The 19946-nt window shown below is 43.8% G+C and overlaps 1 protein-coding gene across 1 annotated transcript in view; it reads right to left on the bottom strand.

The window, feature by feature from the left end:
* Positions 1-19946, bottom strand: part of UNC80 (unc-80 homolog, NALCN channel complex subunit) — a 91211-nt gene that overhangs the window by 41157 nt on the left and 30108 nt on the right. The window contains exons 22-33 of the mRNA XM_050987536.1: positions 18777-18949; positions 14838-15050; positions 13297-13432; positions 11575-11708; positions 10572-10737; positions 6917-7120; positions 5299-5399; positions 3874-4071; positions 2448-2555; positions 1641-1779; positions 631-812; positions 195-326 (exon numbers count right to left, since the gene is read on the bottom strand). Coding sequence (XP_050843493.1) covers positions 195-326; positions 631-812; positions 1641-1779; positions 2448-2555; positions 3874-4071; positions 5299-5399; positions 6917-7120; positions 10572-10737; positions 11575-11708; positions 13297-13432; positions 14838-15050; positions 18777-18949 — 1886 coding nt within the window. The remainder of the gene's footprint in view (positions 1-194; positions 327-630; positions 813-1640; positions 1780-2447; positions 2556-3873; positions 4072-5298; positions 5400-6916; positions 7121-10571; positions 10738-11574; positions 11709-13296; positions 13433-14837; positions 15051-18776; positions 18950-19946) is intronic.

The raw sequence follows: 19946 nt of genomic DNA, 5'->3' as shown, positions 1-19946 counted from the left end.
GCAGTGCAGCATCCCAGTGAACAAACAGAAAAGCTTGATGCCCATGTAGAAAATTCTGTGTCCGACACTGACCATACCAGATTTTTTCCCAGCTGGGAAAGACAATCTCAGAGGTCAATCCACATCTTTTGGCTTAATTTACCCCACACCTGTACAGAGAGGAAGCAGTGCTTGCTCTCAGGATGTCTGCTTACCGACTGATCTTCATTGATAGGATCCTGCACACTCCCACTGCACTGAGGGACCCAGGGAGGGTCAAACATTGGCACAGAGGGCATCCCCAGCACAGGAGAAGGCAGAGTGAAGTTTATACTTGGAGGAGGAATCTAAACAAAACCATGAAATACATTTTGTTACAGCAAACTGTTCTTGTCAGTGTTATTAATTGAACATGAGCACAAGTACCCAAGATTTAAATTAACTCTGCCAATTTTCCCACCTCTGTATTTCACTGAGTCCCCATTTTTTTCTCCCTATTTTATACAGGACTACTTCATATCACCTCCCCCACTAGTGAGACTTACACAATCATTTTTTTCCCTAAAAAGTTTCAGGAAATTTCATGGCAGTCTGTCATCACACATCTATCCCACAAGGCAAGCTGCAAATACCTTCATGTGTCTTATTTACCTTGAAGATCTGCTGTGCTCCCTCCTCCATCCTTGGCCACACTTGGTATCTGAACCTCCAGAGTGTGTGAAATTTAAGAATGGCATTCAGTCTTTGCACTGTTTCAGGGTGATGAAATTCGGACATCAGCATGTCAGAAACAGCTTCTGGCACTTTCACAGCACACAGCAGGAACATGGCAGCTGCAGGGAGAAAACAGCTGATCACCTGTGTCTCTCAAGAATGTGTTTATTTGGCAAAGAAAAAACTGCAGGTGTACAAACCCCCACCAAAAGAAAGCCCATCTTGGCTCCATAAATAGGATCACCAATCTACCAGGCCCAGAAGAAACTGTATTGCTTCATGAAACCAAGCACGTGTGATTCCACCTTTTGGAGCCACACAGCATTAGAGCTGAAGCTTGTAAATTCTTCTGGAAAAGATGCTTTTTGAAATAGAGTACACCTTTGACCTTCTCAGCCATGATTTGTTAAAAATAAGAACATCTCATGAAACAAAGGGATTAATTGAGATTGGCTTGCAAAGGTTCCACTTCCAAGGGATTTCTGTGTTAATTAGTCAAGGCTGATTTAATAGAAACTCTGAAACAGGAGACAGAGCTCCAGCAGAAGTCACCTGGATATTTTCATGGGTAAAACCAGTTTTTATTTCAGTTTGGGCTCCGTGCAATGATCCCAGTCTGTCTCCACGACAAAGGACCATGCAGAACATGAGGCAACATCCAGAATGCTTCAGTAGACTCTGGACAGGCTGAATCACTGTGTTTCCTCTGCCTACAAACTCAGTTGAATACAAATACCAATTTTAATATTCTCCAAACATCCCCCACATGCAGGGCCTCAGAGAGAGTGCCCTCCTGATCCTTCTGAGCACCTCTTTTCCACAGAGCACGCAAAGGTCGATGAAAACCAAGAAACCCTTGGTGCCACTCAGATTCCTCCACTAGAAAACTGCCAAGTGCTGTGAGTTGTGCAGCCACAGCAGGCACCCTGAGTGCTGTGATGTCTCACCTGCTGCCCCAGCCATGTGCTCATCCACGCTGAGCAGGAGCTCCCAGGCTGCTGGCTGGATGTCCCCGTACATCTCCTCGGTGAGGATGGGAGCTGCCTTGATCAGCAGGGACAGGGGGGCAGGGGACAGGCTCATCACCTGCAACAAACCAAGCCATGCTGAGCAAACTGTCCACAGGGAAGAACACACAGAGTGATTTTACCCTGGTTTTGGTCTGCAAATAACCCAGCAACAACTTCTAGGTTCATCCATTTCAGAAAATGCTCCACAGAGGGGACGTGGCATTCAGCCTGTACTAAAAGGGCAGTTTTATCAAGCCAGTCTTTTGCTTGTCCCTCACATCACCAAAACCCCAAAAAAGAGGACAGAAGGAAAGCCAAATTCTCCCAAAGTGGTGCACAACCAGCAATGCAGGTCCATTAAACTCCCACTAAGAACAGGCTGTTCCTTCTTCAGGAACTTTGAACAAGTCAGAAGAAAGAAAACAAACATTGTAAACTGACAGGCTGCAGTTACACACATCTGTGAATTCTTTGGTTTTTGTATCCTCAGCTCTGGTGCATGTGTCGCTATGGAAAGCCAGAGATACAGACTGTGATTTAATGGAGCTAAATCTTTAAAGGCTTCTTTGACCATGTTTCCTTAAGAGGTTTAAATTTAGTATTACTCAGACTGGGAAAAGATGTAGGGCTGAACTGATTGATATTCAGGAACAGCTCTTCACATGGGCTTGGAGATCCAGACACATTTTCCCTCTTGTTGCATTTTAACCTGGCACCCTAACTAGCATATGGCCTAATCAGTACCTGATTCCTGATGTATTTTAGCATTCCAGAGTCCTTCTTCCCTTCCAAGTTGACATCAATCACTCTCTTTTTAAGAGAAGGAGTTCTCAAGCATGACTTGTCTGAGCACTGGAAGGAAATAAAAAGAAAGAGGGGTTCACTTTTATATTTCTCAAAATGTGAAAAAGGAGGTTATGTACAAGAGGAATTTCCATATACTAGAAACCATCTGGTACCAGAGCTGTAGCACAAAGTCTTCTTCTTTGCTGGCAGCAGGCCTAGTATCAGTGAGACAACAATTTCATCCAACTTTCTTCTATTTTTAACAATGCTCTTCCCAATAAAATCTAAAAGCAGAAGTCAGTGAACCAAAAGAACAATGTGAATGTTCTCTGTGTAATCTTCACTGGTGGCACACCCATGTATTTAGTTAAATAGGTTAGAGGCAAAAAGTCTACAGCTTCTCTCTAAAAAATTACCAATGGAAGTGTTCAGTGTACAGAATAATTCCTCTCATGGAAACATAGAATTACTGATGTGGGAAAAGACCTCTAAAATCACTGAGTCAAACCACCAGTCCAGTGCCTGCCAAGTCCACCACTAAATCATGTCCCCAAGTGCCACATCCTTACATTTCTGAAGTCCTCCAGGGATGGTGACTCCACTGCCTCACTGGGCAGCCTGTGCCAGGGCTGGATAAACCATTCAGAGAGAAGTTTTTTGTAATATTCAATCTAAATGTTCCCTGGTGCAACTGAAACGGCCCTGAGGCCATTTCCTCTCAGTCATATTTCCTTGGAGCAAAGCTCAACATCCACCTGGCTGCACCCTCCTGTCAAAGAGCTGTGGAGACTGAGGAAGTCCTTTTGAGCCTCCTTTTCTCCAGGCTGAGCTCCCAAACTCCCTCAGCTACTCCTGGTGCTCAGCCCCTTCCTCATCTCCATTCCCTTCTCTGGACACACTTCCATGTCTTTCTTGGACAAAGTTGCCTGAGTACCCTGCTGAAATGATCATTAAAAGGAGACAAACATTAAAGACTAATGTATGCAATTCTTGGAACAGCTGAGAGCTCAGACCTAAAAGAAAGAAACTACATAAGATTTTACAAGAATTTCAGGAGTGATTATTACTAACAGACAAGAAAAAACATGAACAAAACCAGAATCCACAGGGTAGTAAGCAGAGGCCACAAAAGAACACTAAAATTGAGGTCAAGTCGTAAGCTTTTTAAATGACCTTATCAGCAACTAAGATTCATCCCAGTCAATACAGATTAAATTCCTTAGAAAATGATGAATGACTTAATTTCTGGGATTTTTTACATCAAAGCCAGGCTTAGGAAAACCTGTATTCATGAAAGAACTACAAGTACATCAGGCAATTTTCAAAGGCAACCGTGACGTGCCTGGACAAACCCTAAAACATTCTGCTTTTTCCATTTACTCACTTCCTTCTGCTTTTTGCCTCTTGCCACGTTGTTCAAAGTGCTGTTTTCTCTCAGGGAGTCCACTGTGTCCCCATAGAGCAGCTTGATGGCCCGGACCAGGCGGGCACAGGAGCGGCTGTGGTGGAGGTAGCAGTGGGGGTGGCAGTAGTCAATGTGTGTGCAGATGAAACTCTGCTGGTTGCACAACAGGATCATAACCTGGAAGTGAAAACATAAACAGTTACCTACAGAAAATGGAGCTACACAGGCAGGGATTATTGGGACAGTCAAGCCAGCTTTTCCTCAGCCTAGCTAGGGAGGTGTGGAGCTCCACAGAGCTTTAAAAAGGTATTTGGCTGTGTGTGTCTTCATACTGATAAGAGGTTTGCAAACTACCTGGGCATGGCTAAAGAAACATTAGTGCTCACAAAGCAAAGGGACAGAGCTGATAGAGATGCATGTATTTGGCTGGTGGCAAGGTTAAGGCTGAGGAAAACAGCATCCTCTCAGTTTGCAGAACAGCTCCCTGCCCTGCCAGCCTCATCTGAAAAGACAACTATCAAGAACTGTTTCTGACATCAAAGTACTAAATTAAGGCTGTTCTTGCCCACACCCCATAGGAATGGGGCAGCTGAGAGCAGTCTATGTGAAATACCTGGGGGAAAAAATGAAGATATCAAGTCAGTATTGACAGCTGTCATTGCCAAAGGCACCTGGGAAGTCGAAGGGTGTCTGTGCTCACACAGGAGACACACAGACACTCCCAGCATCAACCAAGGCACAGCAATGCAGACTTGCCCAGTGTCTGTGCTCACACAGGACACCATCAATCATGGCACAGCAATGCAGACTTGCCCAACTGACTTCTGGCAAGTCTAAATCACAGGCACAGAGATTGCCCAGAGGGATGCCTTTGACCCTGCATGACCAAACCCCACCTGCACTGTTATACTACTGTCTGCTGGACAGAGTCAAAACTACACAACTAGCTCATATCCTGGAGATCTGGTACATCACCTCAGGCCTTGTCTGTGTTTGGAATTAGCCCTTGTTCAACAAGGCTCTGTTGGCTTACACGAGCAGCTGCTAAAATGCCACTTCCCAGGGGCCCAGCTCACACTGCAGCCCATTCTGTTGCTCTCCCTGAAACACACACACACTACTGGCCATGCTGGAGAGAAGGTACTGAGCTAATGGATTTTTCAGCTAAGGCAGTATGGCTGTCCCTGGGAGAAAACAAATTAAATGCATGAACTAGAGAGAAGGAGATTTAATTCCATTTTAGAAACGGCAAACACACAATTTCCAAAGGTCGCAGCTTACTTACACTTGAGATCCTTTATGCTATGTGGGAAAAGCACACACTGTGATCTGGTTTTTGCCAGACAAAGGTGTTTTTGGTTGAAAATGCCATCCTTGGGAGCACTTCTGGCAGCCTGTACTTACGTGCAGCCACGACATGTTGCGGTGGTAGTTCTCCTCCATGCCCGTGCTGCTCAGTACCTCGGGTTCAATGCTGGGCTCGCTCGCGCTCCAAGGGCTCCCTTCTTCAAAAGAAAAATACCCAAAAGGTTGTTGTTTTTATTGCTCCCTATGGGCTTCAAGACTAGGGACAGCACTTGTGAGCCAGGCCAGCCTTGTGGGAACAGATGAGAGTACACAGAATATGTCACACTGGAAGGACTGCATCTGGACATCCCTCCCCAGTCCTGTGCTGGCTTAACTCTTACAAGAACTATTTGGACCTGACCCATGGGCCATCTTGTCAGTAGCAAACATTTGTCCCTCCTTTTTTTGTTTTTTTTTCTTTAATGGAAGGGAAATGGGTAATCCAAAACCATCATAAACAAATTCTTTGCACCATTCAGATGCTGCAAATGGTTGGTTTAGTGATCTGCATTGACTGGGCTCTGTGGTAAAAAAAGTCAACAAAAATCCAGCCAGAAGTGGCACCCAACTGGAAATGCCAACAGGAAAAGTCCCTGCTAATTGCCCATAGAAACTGCTATTGTCATGGGGATAAAGGGGAAAAAAATCCTGATTCTAGCACACTAGAACACTTCAGAACTCAGCCAAGGGAGAATTTCCCTGAGGATTTCACTGGCCCTGTGTTTCCCCTAACCACTTCATACCCTATGGGCCTCCTATAGAACTAATACTAATGGTATAAGACTTGGCTGGAAATTACTTTCAGTTTACCCTTTTTCTCTTCTTTAAGTGCACTGTGACTCCTCAGAGTTTACAGAAGTGACAATCCCACTCTCCCTGTTCTCCTGCTGAAGCATCTTTTGGCCAACATAAAAATGACCATTAAACTTGGGAGGTTATTCCTGCTCTAAATGTATCCACTGCTTTTGGTTAACACCAATAGTGAAGGGAAGCCCTTTAATTCAACTGTCATGGAGATTTCACAGAGTAGGATGCACATCTTGTTTCCATAAAATAAATGTATGGACATCCATCTTTTAAATACTAAAGAAAGCAGCTATAAACCAGAAAAATAGATATATATGCATGTATGTAGAAATATAGTATGCAGCATGTGAATGTTATGTTCTGCATATAGGAATACATGTTTTACATGTCACCAGACATGCTTATGATGTCATATCCAACACAGAATATGAAGTACATGCCTAAAAAGATATGTGTTTATATATAAATATATACACACATATAGCCAATCTGTTGCTATGGACAATAAAATATCATATATACATATCACCTCATGTATTCATGATATCCTGTGATTTAGGGGGGTGTGTGTATGTGCATGTGCTCCCCTACAGACAGCAAGCGTTCAGCTGGCAGGCCAGCATTCTAAGAGCTCATGCTTTAACACAGTTCTGAACTGACAATCTGTGCCTGGAGCTGACACTGCACCCAGGATTTGTACCGTGCTCCTCCCAGGCCCTGGTCCAGGCAGCCCCTGAAGAGAGCTCTAGATATTTCCTAGCCTGCAGAGGTGGGGATCTCTCGCCATTTCTAGCTCTGCTGCCATCACATCAAGAGTTCAGGGTCCTTCCTAGGGTCCCCTCCCTTTCCACCCACTCATCTAAGTTACCTATATCAGTGACAGTGTCCCTGCTGTGGGACAGCTGCAGCTCCTCATTCTCAGACTCTGAGTCCTGCCGTGATAACTTGGTGCTCTTTAGGCTGCCGGCCCGGCGAATGCTGGAAAGGGAACCCCCCTTCTTCACCCGGAAACTGCGGGTTCCTTTAATCTGGAGCAAGCGGGAGCCTCCTATCCTGATCTTCCTGCTGGGAACTGTATTGAAAGAATAAAAGAGGACTTTTTTCCCCTTAATTTTTCCCCGTTTCAAAAAGAAAGAGATGCTGGCCCTCCCCGCCCTCCCAACCCTTTGCTGCCAGCCTGTGTTTGCAGCGTCTCCTGCCAAGGATGGTGGGGTCAGAGGCTCCCTCCAAAGCCAATGCCAATGCAGCTCGATCAATCGGGGAGTAAAGATGCTTCACAAAAATGTGGTCAACACCTCATGTCCTGGAGATCTGGTACATCACCTCAGGCCTTGTCTGTGTTTGGAATTAGCCCTTGTTCAACCACCAGCAAGTAGAGTCATCTGCACTAACAGAAACCCAAAGCGTGGACAAGAAAATGCTACGATTCACACCAAATGGAATCCATTCCTGCCAGGAAGCAGGATCTGCCCAATGGATGTGGAATTGCAGTTTTCTTGCAGCCCTTAGAGTTTACATTAGTGCAGCATCACCTCTTGCTATGGCTAGCTGGCTGAATCCCAAGCATGAGCAAGGCACCTTGGACAAACCTATTTTCCCATGGGCCTGGGCTCTGTAAACCTGCCTGAGCTCTGCAGTAGGATCAATGATTTGTTTATACAGCATGTGTGACTGCAAGAGGGGAGTCTGCTCCATGAGGCTAGCAGGCAAGGCTTCTCTGAAGTGAGGTTTGCATAAATCCGTGTCTCTGCATGGGACTCTTCATCATTAGAATGCTTTAGAGGAAACAGAAGCACGTAGATCTTCTCCTTCAGACAAATCAGCAGCTTTCAGGCATTAACAACATCCACTGACACTCTGCATTTTTGATGAGCACAGACATGGAATGGTTCAATGTTTAAAGCACCAACTGTTTGCACTTTCATTCTCCTCCTAGTTCAAAGGCAGTACATGGCAGTATGTCAGTCCAAATGTTGCAACACTCAGTCATTTTACTGCAGATCTAACCAGGCAAGGCCACGTGGGATCAATTACCTTGGCTGTGTGGTTGGGAATGAACAGCACAGAGCTTTTTGGATACTATGGGTAAGCAAAAGATTGAAATAGAATTGCTTTTTGGCTTCAGGATAAAGCAAACGCCTTCACTCCTGAGATTGCCCCCAGCTCCTCCAGAATGGAATTCCCACTCCCATGTCCTGCTCAAAGACAGCTGGATGTTTTGGCAGCTACCCCTCAGTCCTCACAAATCAGCTGGCAAACCACTGCTGGGTGACCACAGGATCTCCCTCCAAGGGACCATGCTAAGCCCCTTGGCAATCACTCCTGCTTGAACAAGGTTCACATCAGCTCCACCAATCCCAAACTGCTTCAGCACATGTAACTGCATTGCATGAAGTCTGCAGAATCCCATTCTGGCACCCAAAGAGTACAAGTGATGATCTGAGGGCCTGCATCTACCTAGCTGTGGTGTCTGTGTTTCAGACCTACCTGGAGCAGATTCTATAGAGTAAACCCGTGGCTTTTGGGGAGCTGCTAAGCCATGCCTGGGGGGAGCAATGAGAGCAAAGTGTTTAACACTCCAGGAAAATGAAGGGAAACAGATTAGTACTCATCAAAGAGTTGGAGATAAAGAAACCTCTCACTGCAGGCAAGTAAAATTTAGTTACATTCACACAACAACATTTTCTTAGCTAGGAAAGTGTAGATTATGAAAGATGCCTCTGCAGTGTTTGGCCCATGTGGAGTCCCAGAAGAATATGCTGTGGCCAAAGAGAAGAACATGATTATTGTAATTTTAAAATATAACATTACCTTGCATTTATTAAGCTTCTAAAATACTGGAATTACGTTTTTGCTAAGGCATATTAGGATTCAACCTTCCTACCACAGTCACTTTCCCCAGGTCTAAAATGCAGCAAAGAGGCAGCTTTAGTAAAGGAACACTACATGACAGCTTAGGAAAAAGGCAAAATTGAAAAAAAGCCCTCAAAACTGCAGGAAAATGTAGTTTAATGGAGAAAAAGGTGCAGAAAGTCAATACTTTCTTTGCAAAAATACATTATGCCTGCAGCACAGTAACATGCAAAGGAAAAGCTAAGTCAGCATTGTCTCTAAGATAGTTAGAGACTTTCCACCAGTATTTTCCAACAGGACTGCCTGCTTGAAGGTATTCTCCCACCCAGGTAATGTCCCAGAGGGCAGGACTCTTCCTTGAAAAGCTTAAAAATGGTTTCAAGTAATTGTCATATCTATCCACAAAAAAAAAAAAAAAAAAAAAAAAAACCAACCCCAACCTAAACTTCTTCTCATCTAAATAGGCAGAGAGATCTTATCCCACAAATCTTAAAACTATCAGACAGAGCATAAGGCTGTGTGTTCTTCTGGGCTGCCAATATACCAAGAGTAGACAAAATGAGGTTGAGCATCCATTTATCCAGCTCACCTTTCTTAGGTGGGTCTGTACAGAAGTAACTGGCCCACCAGACACACAATTCTGGGGAAAGTTTTACACCACACAAGTCTTGGAAGCATTTCTAACATTTCCTCCATAATTGTGGCAAGGTCACCACTGAAGACAACACAAACTTTATCCAAAGCCTGCAGAAGTCAATAAAAGCTCCTCCAAATCATTAACAGACATTACAGTTCTGAGAGGAAAACCAGCCACAGACCTCACCGTTGTGAAACAATCATTAAACATTTATCCTTTCCAAGCAATCATCAAAATTATCATTCCAATCCCTGCACCTGTAAATTACTACGACGAGACAGAATGTAAATAGTTTTAGGAAACCTGTTAGAGGGTGATCTAGAGGTATCTGGCAGTTTAGCCTCAATTGCAAACACACACAATGACTATATTGTATTGCAACACTTGTACCATCAGGTAGAATGGGAGTCTTGCATGAGATGGCTCAGGAATGGAAACTGCTCTCAGCAAACACAGTGAGCTTGAAGTCTGCTTGTACACTATAGAGTATGTTGGTAACACCAATCTGCTAGCCATCAAAAGCCACACAGTGTATTTTTCATGTGGTAGCAAAGAATTCAAGAGGCCAATCACACTAATTTGTTGTGATGCCATGACTTCCAAACCCGCACAGATTTTCCACTGAAAAATCCCAATCTTCCCTTCTAGCTGTGATTTCCCCAAAGTGAAAAACTGTGATCAGACAAAAACAAACACCACTTTTGATCTTTGTTTTTACAGTGAATCAAATAGTGATGCTTCTTCTCTCAGCATCCCACTAAGAGGCAGTTTCAGACAAGGCTTGCTCCTTTTTAGCAATTGTGCAAAGCTTTTGATCGATTTCAGTCATAGCACTGTTTGATAAAATTTAACATCTTTGCTTCTCACATTCATTATATTGAACCCTGAAGGCCAGAAGCGTCTCAGAAATGATTTAAAGCCACGTGACTCCATGGCTGCCTGCTTTTTAACACGGTCTATGCAAATGAAAACACAAAATCAAGCGCCACTTCACAAGCCCTGAGAGTACAAAAGCCTTATTGTTCTGACAAACCTTTTTTCTCCTCGAAGCCAGCCTCAGATTTGAGGGTGTGGCTGCTGCTGTGCAGGGAATCCTTTGAATCTTCATTTTCATCCAGAACCCCAGCAAAGCTGATCTTTCTCTCATACCTGTGTCGGTCCATCTCGGGATCCAGGCGCAGCCTGCAGCTCTCCAGGTCCTGCAGCAGAAAGGAGAGCACACAGATGTGCCAGCAGTATGAGCAAGCTTCTCCCACTAGAGAAGCTTCACAGAATTCACTGAATCACTGGGCTGGAAGAGACCTCCAAGATCATTGGGTCCAACCCAGCCCCAACACTTCAACCAAACCCTGGCACCCAGTGCCACATCCAGGCTTTTCTTTAACACATCCAGGGATGGAGACTCCACCACCTCCCCAGGCAGCCATTCCAGAACTTTCTCACTCTTTCAGTTAAAAACATTTTCCAGATATCCACCCTATATTTCTCTTAGCACAGCTTGAGACAGTGACCTCTGGTTCTGTCAGTTCCTGGAGAAAGAGCCCAGCCCCAGCTGAGCACAGCCACCTTTCACGGAGCTGTACAGAGTGATAAGGGCACCCCTGAGTCTCCTTTTCTCCAGGCTGAACCCCCCCAGCTCTTCAGGAAGAAGTGCTTCAGATGGGGCTTATTTCAATCATACCTAAGCCACCTGCCTCCAATCTCTGGCCACTGCTAAGCAGTGAGTGAGCATTTCAGCTTGTTACTTCCTATAGTCTGCCTCCCACACTTCCCAAGTCCTCCACCCCTTCTTTCTCAATCCCTCTCCTCTCTTTGGAAACTTTCTTTAACTTTCAGCAGCACATGTTGTGCTTCCATGGTCTCACCTTCTTAACCAACCCATTTCATGTACCCTGACCATCTTCTATTCACCACACAATGGCTCCTTTCTCCCTGCAGAGATCCACTGGAGGTTTGACCCCACTCTACCTCTCCTCAGAGCCTGGGATCTGGGATTCTGTGGGCAAATCCCTCTCCAGTGTGTGTGGCCCACTCACCACCAGAGGCTCAGTCCGTGGCCTGGGCATGTAGGGAAAGGTCTCTCTCAGGAACGTGGTTATCTCCAGGAGAAGCTGGCAGGCTGCCATTTTTAGTGCAAAGGGACAACAACATTTGGTGGGATTCACAGTGCCTAGGAAAGAACATTTCTGTCATCAGCAAGGGGTTAATGCAGGATCTGGAACCAAGAGGTGATGGACATTGTCACATATGGTGCACGATGCAAGCTGCACTGCAAAACAGGAAACCCCAGACTCCTGGGCCTCCTTTCCTACACTAAAATAAACAGAATGAACCAAATAGCAAACCATGTATTTACCAGCACATGAAATAATACCAACATTTATATTACATTGATTATATCATATTATGTTATATTACATTCTATCTTATATTAATTTATATTATATTGAATTATGTTGTATTATATTCTATATTATGTTAATTATGTATTTATTGTACTGTTTATTATATTAGCCTGCATTACACTGATATTATATACACTGATAATATTATATACATTGATAATATTATAGGATGTTGTGTTGAAGTACCTACTAAACTAACACAGGTTTGTGACCTTTTCTATACATGTCATTTAAGGCAAATACAGGTTAAGAAGTAGATACTCTTCTTTTCCTTTTTAGTTTTGCATTCAGTCAAATCTTTTGCAGTTTTGGGAAATAACTACTTTCAAATAAAGAAAATTGTCTCAAAATAATGGAGCTATGACTAGCTGTTAAAGAGATAGTTTTCCTATTATTATTAATTACTACCCTGATAATTGGAAAAGGTAGCCTCCTTTGAAGTCAGGCTTCTGTAATTGTGCAAGCAATCCATGTGCTACATCACTGCCCAAATTTGTCCTTTATGCAGTGCTAAGAACAAATGCAGAACCACGGGAAGAGAAAGCAGAAGATAAACACTACATCCATCAGGGAACAGCAGTACAGGCAGACAAGCAGCAGGAAACTGCAGCACACACGTATACACAAATGGGCTAAAGAGCACAAAGTGTTTATTACCACCTTCAGCTACACCAGGATGTGTTTTGACAGTTTATTTTGGTTCTCAGGGTTTGCTATATCTTGCATGCCTACACAGACATTCAGAATCAGTGATCTGTTACAGCTCTTCCACCCTTGTGTACACACAGGCACACATGTATGTGGTTTCATCATTTTGTTGTTCTACAGATTTTTAATAATGATTTTTTTATTATTATTTCTGCCTGAAAATCAGGCACTATTCTGAAGTCAAGATTTAAAAGCCTTTAGCAGAGCTGTGCCAATTCACATCAGGTGAGTTGACCCTTCAAGGTTCAGAAATTGAAAAGTGGCTGATCTTTTATAAATATTTTGGCAGAAGTAACTGTGAGGAATGGAGCCTGAACCACTTTTGACACTCAGGTGGCAGCAAGGCTCAAGAAACAAATTAAGACCCTGCTTACAACTGCAGTTTCTGTGTGCAGGAATTGCAGCTCACTGCCTGGTTTCCCTTCCCTTTCCCACCCAAGCCTTTCAGTACTGTCACACATCTGCCATGTTCTACACCCAGGCACAAAAAGAACAGGGGAGGAAGCTGGGGTGAAAGTGAGGGACTGGGAAATACAGCTGGGTGGCAAGAAAATGAAAAGAGAAAAAAAAAAAAAAAAAAAGAAGTGCTCCTAAAGCAGAGGTTCTTACAAGCAGGGGTTCTTGTAGTAAAGGGAGTCTCCTTACTGTCATCTAAAAAGTCTTCTTCCTCATCCTCCTTCCTCAGGCGCCTCTTGGTCTCCTCATCATAAATGAGGCCAAGCAGGTTGGCAGGGCTCTCGCTCTCAGCGTGGCACAGCTCATTGAGGCGGACACCAATGGCCTGCAGAGGGACACAGAAGCACTGCAGGGGAGAATTTCAGCCCAACCACAACGCCCTGGCTTCATTTTTACTGTCCAAAGGGGAGGAAGGAAAGACAGAAAGCTAATTGCTGTCAAGACTGTAACTTATTTCCCCCTTTTTGCCAACAAAAATTTGTAAAGTGTCAGGGATGTCAAAATTTCAGGATGGAAACTTTCAGTAAATTTAGTTAAACAATAAACCCCTCCAAACACAACAGCACATAACAGCCAGAAGGAGATTTGGTCATTGTGAAGTATTAATTTCTTCCACTTTTCTTTGTTCCTTTGATATATTTATTCCAGATTTTTGCTAAGTCTTCCCACTGAGAATGTAGGTCTTCTGCTTAAGAAAACATGCTGTGAATGAGGAAAGCAGTCAGTCCTTATATCCTCCCCAAGACAGTTAAATGCCCATGGGAAAGCCTGCTTCCATCTTCAAAGGAGAAACACCCTGATGCAATTCCCAAAAATGAGCCGAAAGTATGTTTATAGGAGCAGGGATCATGGTGTGCAGAGGAGGCATTGAAAGAGCAGAGTCAGTCAGATTTTCATCCTACATTCTCCAGCAACTGATTGTTTAAAAGTCATTGATTAAACTGATTGTTTATCCTGGCTGCTTGCCAGCATCACTATCAGCATGTCAACAGCCCTCGTGGGGGTGTCACCAGGTAAAGGTGTCTTTGCAAGGAGATTGCTTTCCTGCTAGGACACCTGAGAGCTCTCAAGAACTGTCTTGATTTTCTTTGCTGCAGGTACATGAGCACAGATAAGCATGTGAAATTTTATCCTGGGGGGCTTTACAAGGAAATTGCAAGTGACTTTCATAGGGCCTGATAAGGCAATTGCCTCCTTCCTGCATGGTAAGACATCACAATCAAATAAAACTTGAAGGATTCAAGTGCCAAACAAAAAGAGACAATTCTTTACATGACTCATTGTAGCTGTGTAGAATTCCTTGCCAAAGAATTGTAAGTGCTAACAGTCTGTATGGGTGCAGAGAGAAACTGAATTAAGTACAGCAAAGAGAAACTCATTACTAAGTATACAGCACCACACCAAGTTCAAGGAGCCCTAAGCTAAATATATTTGGAAGGAAGAAAAATAGAAAGTAGAATCACAGCCCACATTTTCCCTCTTCCTTAGCCATTCACATATGACAAGTGCTGGAAAAAGGAGAATGGGCCAAACAGATCCTTGGGGAGAACATGTCCTAGCAAAGTCACTTCCCTGAGGAGAAGGGGGGATCCTGGCAGGCTGTGAAGTGCAGGTTGGAAGGAAGGCTTCTGAATCCCCATCCTACAAGGACTGAAATCCTGGATGGGATCCAATCACCTTGGTAATCGCCGTATTTATTTAATGCAAGCAGAAGAGAAGCAAACACTTACATCTCCCCACTGGTAGAAGAGCTTGGCTGCATTCCACTGCAGCTTCTGGTTCCTTTTGTTGCCCACAATAGGGGACCGGCCCCGGGACAGCCCTTTCTTTGTGATGTTGACGTGGTGGCCCTTCATCCACTCGGGCCAGTTGCCGCGGTTGCAGCGGTGCACAAAGCGCGCGCACTCCAGGAACAGGGCTGCTCGTGCCACCACAGGAGCCTCCTGAAACGTTTGCAAAAAAGTCACCTTAAAAGCAAAACACACATTGGAGAAGCTCTCTGAACATTAGAGTATTCTGGGCTTTAAAAATTGTGTTGCAAGCTTGCCAAGGAGTCGCTCAATATGAGCAATAAAAAGCTGACAGCAGAGTCTCTCTGCATCATCTCACCTCTTGAGCTACTAAAAGCAAGCTCATAAACACTGAGCAGTCTTGCTCAGTCCACTAGAGGGGCAGAAAGATACACAATATAAACTTAGAAAGAAGATTATACCCCTCTGTAATGCTCTCCTTCAGAAAGCACCTAGCTGCAAAAGCTGAAGTGTGCATCCAGAACTGTTACTGCACAAACAAGTCAAGTTGTTCTTGAAAACAAGAAACTTTGGACCAATGCTCCTTAAGTTTGATTTAAAAAATTACTGACACAACATCCATTTGCAGCTTTTGCTCACATTTTTACAAACACTAGGGGGAAAAAAAGCAATTCTCTTGAAGAGAAAGGTTTAAGCTGCCATGATGTCCTGATGAAGAAGGCAGAAAGCCGAAGGCAGACACTCACTAACCAGAAACAAACGAGTATTTAGCACTGGAAAAACATTACTAAATACTTGTTGATCACATGCAATATGGAGCACAATAATTGAGGATTTTATTCTTTTATTGTCACAAAGTAAAACCTTGAAGAGATAGAGCCCCAGCCTTAGCCTACTATTGGTTTAGTTCACTAGCAATGAAGTCAAAATTCCTGAGCATACTGGAATCCTGTAAAGAAAAGTGTTGTAAGCATGATGAAAGCACACCGCTACCACAATTAAAGGAGGATATGTAGGATGGGGGGCAGAGGGAGGAGCAGGATTCATTAAAAATCACTGTATTATTTAAAAATCACTGCAAAGACCTCCAGTATGAAGGAACATGCTAGGGCACAAGCTCCCTGGGATTGCTTACCTGAGGCTCTGAGAAACCTGAAGCAGCAGCAGCAAGAGAAAGATGAAGATGTGACAGAATGAACAGAGATGGATTCACACAACAGAGAAACACATCACAAATGGAGAGAAATTAACCAGGCAGGTGATGAGCAGCTGAAAAGAACACAAGTTACTGTGGTCACTGTCCAAACCTGACACAGCAGCAATACCCTCACAAGTCTGTCCCTGTCTGTGCAACTGTTCACAAGCCCACTTTTAACATTGGACCTACTCTTTTGTTTTGCACCTTGAAAACTGTTCTTGTACTGAATAAATTTACATTAATTCACCAGTTTGTTAACAGTTCAAGTCATCCCAGTGAATTTTTTCAACAGATAACCTGATTTGTTCTAAAGAACAAATGTCCTGGGTGGAAGGAACCAAATTCAGAGTGGATTTGGAATTTCACAGCATCACATTGTTGGTCATGTAAACCTGATTCTGCAGTTTTATCACTACAGAGTACTTGTGTGCAGTTTTGTTGTTAAGAACAATGACTTTTATGACACTAATCAATTTTCCTTGAGTCCCTTCTTAAAGTTCACATGACGCTTTGAGTAAAAATTCATTTTGGCTGTGTTCTCTTCAAGACAGAAAAAAAAAAGGCATGTAATACCAATCCAAATATTTTAACAGATGCCAGGGTCAATTTGAGTACTCTCAGAAGGTGCTGACTGGGTAGCTCTGCTTTGTCTAAGCAAAAGTGAGTCTGACATGAAAGTTGTCTTAGTAGGTACAAGAAGACAGGCTGCAAGTAAATTATTAATCAGTGTCTTGGAGAATTGCCTGTTTCAATTAGTTCAGACCTCTCTGGTTATATCTACAAAATGGTCAAGTACAATCCATGATACAGTTCCTTGGTTTTGTTCCCAGTCTTTTACTCTGGGACCTGCTTGCAGCAATCTCTGACTTCCTTCCCAAGCATGAGCACTTCCACAGGGAAATATTTCTGCCATGGAAACAGGGACAGGTGGCTTGCAGCCTGCTGGGTGTGTGACTGCCTAACTTCTATACATCTCCCATACTTTCTAGACAAAATTCCAACTGAACAGGTACTTGGATTCTCCCAAGGCTATAATTATGGCAAGGCTTCCTTCATCTTTAGCTAAAGACCTTTTAGAAATTCTGATACCAATATTTTCTGCATCACTCAGTGGAAGGATTACATTTAAGTTTGTAAAAGTCAGCTCTGGAGGTCAGATATCTTCAAACAGCTCACTCTGACTGGCAGTTTCCAGCTGACTTCATGCATGGGCACAGAGTAATCTGGTCTGTGCTTAGGCTCTTGGGAAATTTAAAAATTGAGATATTTACAGGCAATAGGGACATAATTGCCAAACCCCATTTCACCCTCTGATTTATCAGAACACAGACTAGTGCATCTTCAGAAGGCTCCTGGGGACAAACCTGCTAGGAATGAGCTCTTTCCTGCCCATGCACCTCTCACCTTGCTGTGTTAGTTTAGAATTTGGAACAGGGTGGCACCCTGGAAGCCTTGAAGCCTGAAGTTGGGTGTCACACACTCAGCAGGCTGCAAGCCACCTTCTGAGCTCACTACCACCCTGACAGGTAAGAGCCACCAGGAAAGCCACTCCCTGGAAAGCTTCCACCCAGAGGGACAACTCTGGCAGGGGTGTGGGGAACAGTGAATGCAACCTGTGTCTGTTGGAAGATGGGTGAGGAGCACTCCAAAGAGCAGAGCTAAACGGGAACTGACAACAACAGCAACTCCAGACCAACACTAAGCACACGTGCTTGGATCTGCACACCGAGGGTGCAAGGTCAAGGTGAAGATACAGAGGAGAGGTGCACAGAGCATAACATCCCTCCAGCCATGGAGCAGGCAATGCAGCAAAGGTCAGGGCACAGCACTAGTGGGAAGGCAGAGTCCATGAGCCTGAGACCCCCAGCAGCGAGCAAAAAAACTGAATTTGAACACAAATGGCACAGCAGTCACACAGGGGAGAGGTGGGGCTTGGGGAGAAAAGGGACAGCATGTGGATTTTAATCTTTTAATCTATTTCCAGCTTGCACACAGCCAAACACTTAGGGAAGGGAGTAAAAAGCAGCATGCAGAGAAATTGCTAATATTTGGCTGGTTTTTCACAGCTGTATTTGTCACATAAACACCTCACAGAGCCCCACTGGCTCATGAATCACAGGGTGAAAGCCACAGCTTTAGAAATGGGAGGGATTGTGAAAACACACAACTGCAAGGATAAGAAGGAAGGAGATACAGAATATCAGGAAGAAGGGATTGAATGGTGCCACTTTGATTTGCACTGGCAAACCAGCAATATCCACATTTAAAAGCACACACTCTCTGATATAATTTTTTCCCACTGACTGGCTCTGGTGACTAATAGTTCAGTGTTGCCTAATGTACTTATAACTCTGTCAGATCTCAAGAGTGGAATTCCTGCACCTCTCCAAGTAGTTATCCAATCTTCAATCCTTATTCTGCAGAGTGACACTAGGAGCAGAAACAGAGTGTCTGTGAGAGAAGTACGAAGACAACAACACAAGCTTTGCACTGGCAATAATGCAGTTATGGGGAGCCATGGAATAAAAAAAGATCTATTTTGTCTGCAGATTTGTTCACTCACAGATGCTAAAGCTCCAGCTAATACCACCAGCAGCAGCTGGAATTGCTGTGATGCTTTACACTCTGTCTGTGGGGCATGAAGAGCATTAGTGAATGACAGAGGACCACCACATTTGCACATGCTGTCAGCAGGAAAGAACAGAGCAATAATGACTTACAAGGTCTAGGGCTGCTGCCAGGATGGAGGCATCAGGGATGGTGCCTGGCTCGCAGCAGTTCAGCAGAAACTGGAAGCGCTTCATGCCTTGGCGGATCGCTCCCAGGTTCACAACGTTCTTGGATTTTCCTCCTTCTTGTTTGGAGGTCAAGTGATCATCAAAGCTATGGCAACCTAAAGAGGTAGAGAGTACAGAGGGGATGCAGGGAGGGGTAGAGAGAAGGGAACACGGTCTCTCACCAGTAAAAAATGGGGAACAAAAATCTCCATGGGTACAGTCTTGGTGTAAATCCCTTTCTCTCCTTGTGTTATCTTGAAGATAACGGGCTCATTTCGACAATATTTGTGACTTCCATGAAGCAGACATACAACTAGTCAGATTCTGGCATTGGTCATACTGATATCTGCCCAGGACCTATTCCAGCACAGGTGAACTAGGATGCTGTCCTGCCTCCCCACCTCTTTAACACAGATCATCTTGCTCACAGTCTTTTTTTGCCTTAATAATCTCCTACTTTACTTCTCTATTACCATTAAAAGTACAGCATGCATAACCCTTATTCCTCATGGATCAATTTAGTAATATATCATCTACTAGGACAGAAAAATCAGTAGTGAATGTGTAGTCTGTGTGGAAATCAAGCACTTTTTTCAGGTAAACCTCTGCAATTACCATAGGAGTGAAGAGGAAAGTGAGACTGGCCTCAACTCCCAGATATCATCATTCCAGCCTCTCTCCCTTGAAGGGTCTTGTATGCTTTGGGATGGAAAAGAGTTCAGTTGGAAAATTAGGATGGCATCTCACCTTGGGGACAATTTTAAACTCCATACATAGAGTTCACATCCTAAATCAACTAATCCAAATTAGCACTTCTAGTGCAGAAGTTGTTATTATGCAGTTGGTAATGACAGAGCTGAGAGAATGGCAGAAAGACAGAGATTAGAAAAAAGGAAAGCTGTTTCAAGGCCAAAGTGTTTGGTCAAAAAAAGGATAGTCAGTTTCTGGACTTTTTGTCTTTGCCCACAATACTCTCCCTGTTTACATCTGAAAGTACAAAGATTACAGAACACTGAAGGATAAAGCACTGAAGAAGAGAACACAGAGTGGAGAATTCAAAATTGGGTTTAAACATAGATTATTTGAAAGACAAGAGTAAAAACATCAGTTCTG

This window comes from Serinus canaria (genome assembly GCF_022539315.1).
Source record: "Serinus canaria isolate serCan28SL12 chromosome 7 unlocalized genomic scaffold, serCan2020 HiC_scaffold_29, whole genome shotgun sequence".
Taxonomy (NCBI): domain Eukaryota; kingdom Metazoa; phylum Chordata; class Aves; order Passeriformes; family Fringillidae; genus Serinus; species Serinus canaria.
Note: the sequence above shows the minus strand (reverse complement) of the source record. Positions and strands in the feature narration are given on the sequence as shown.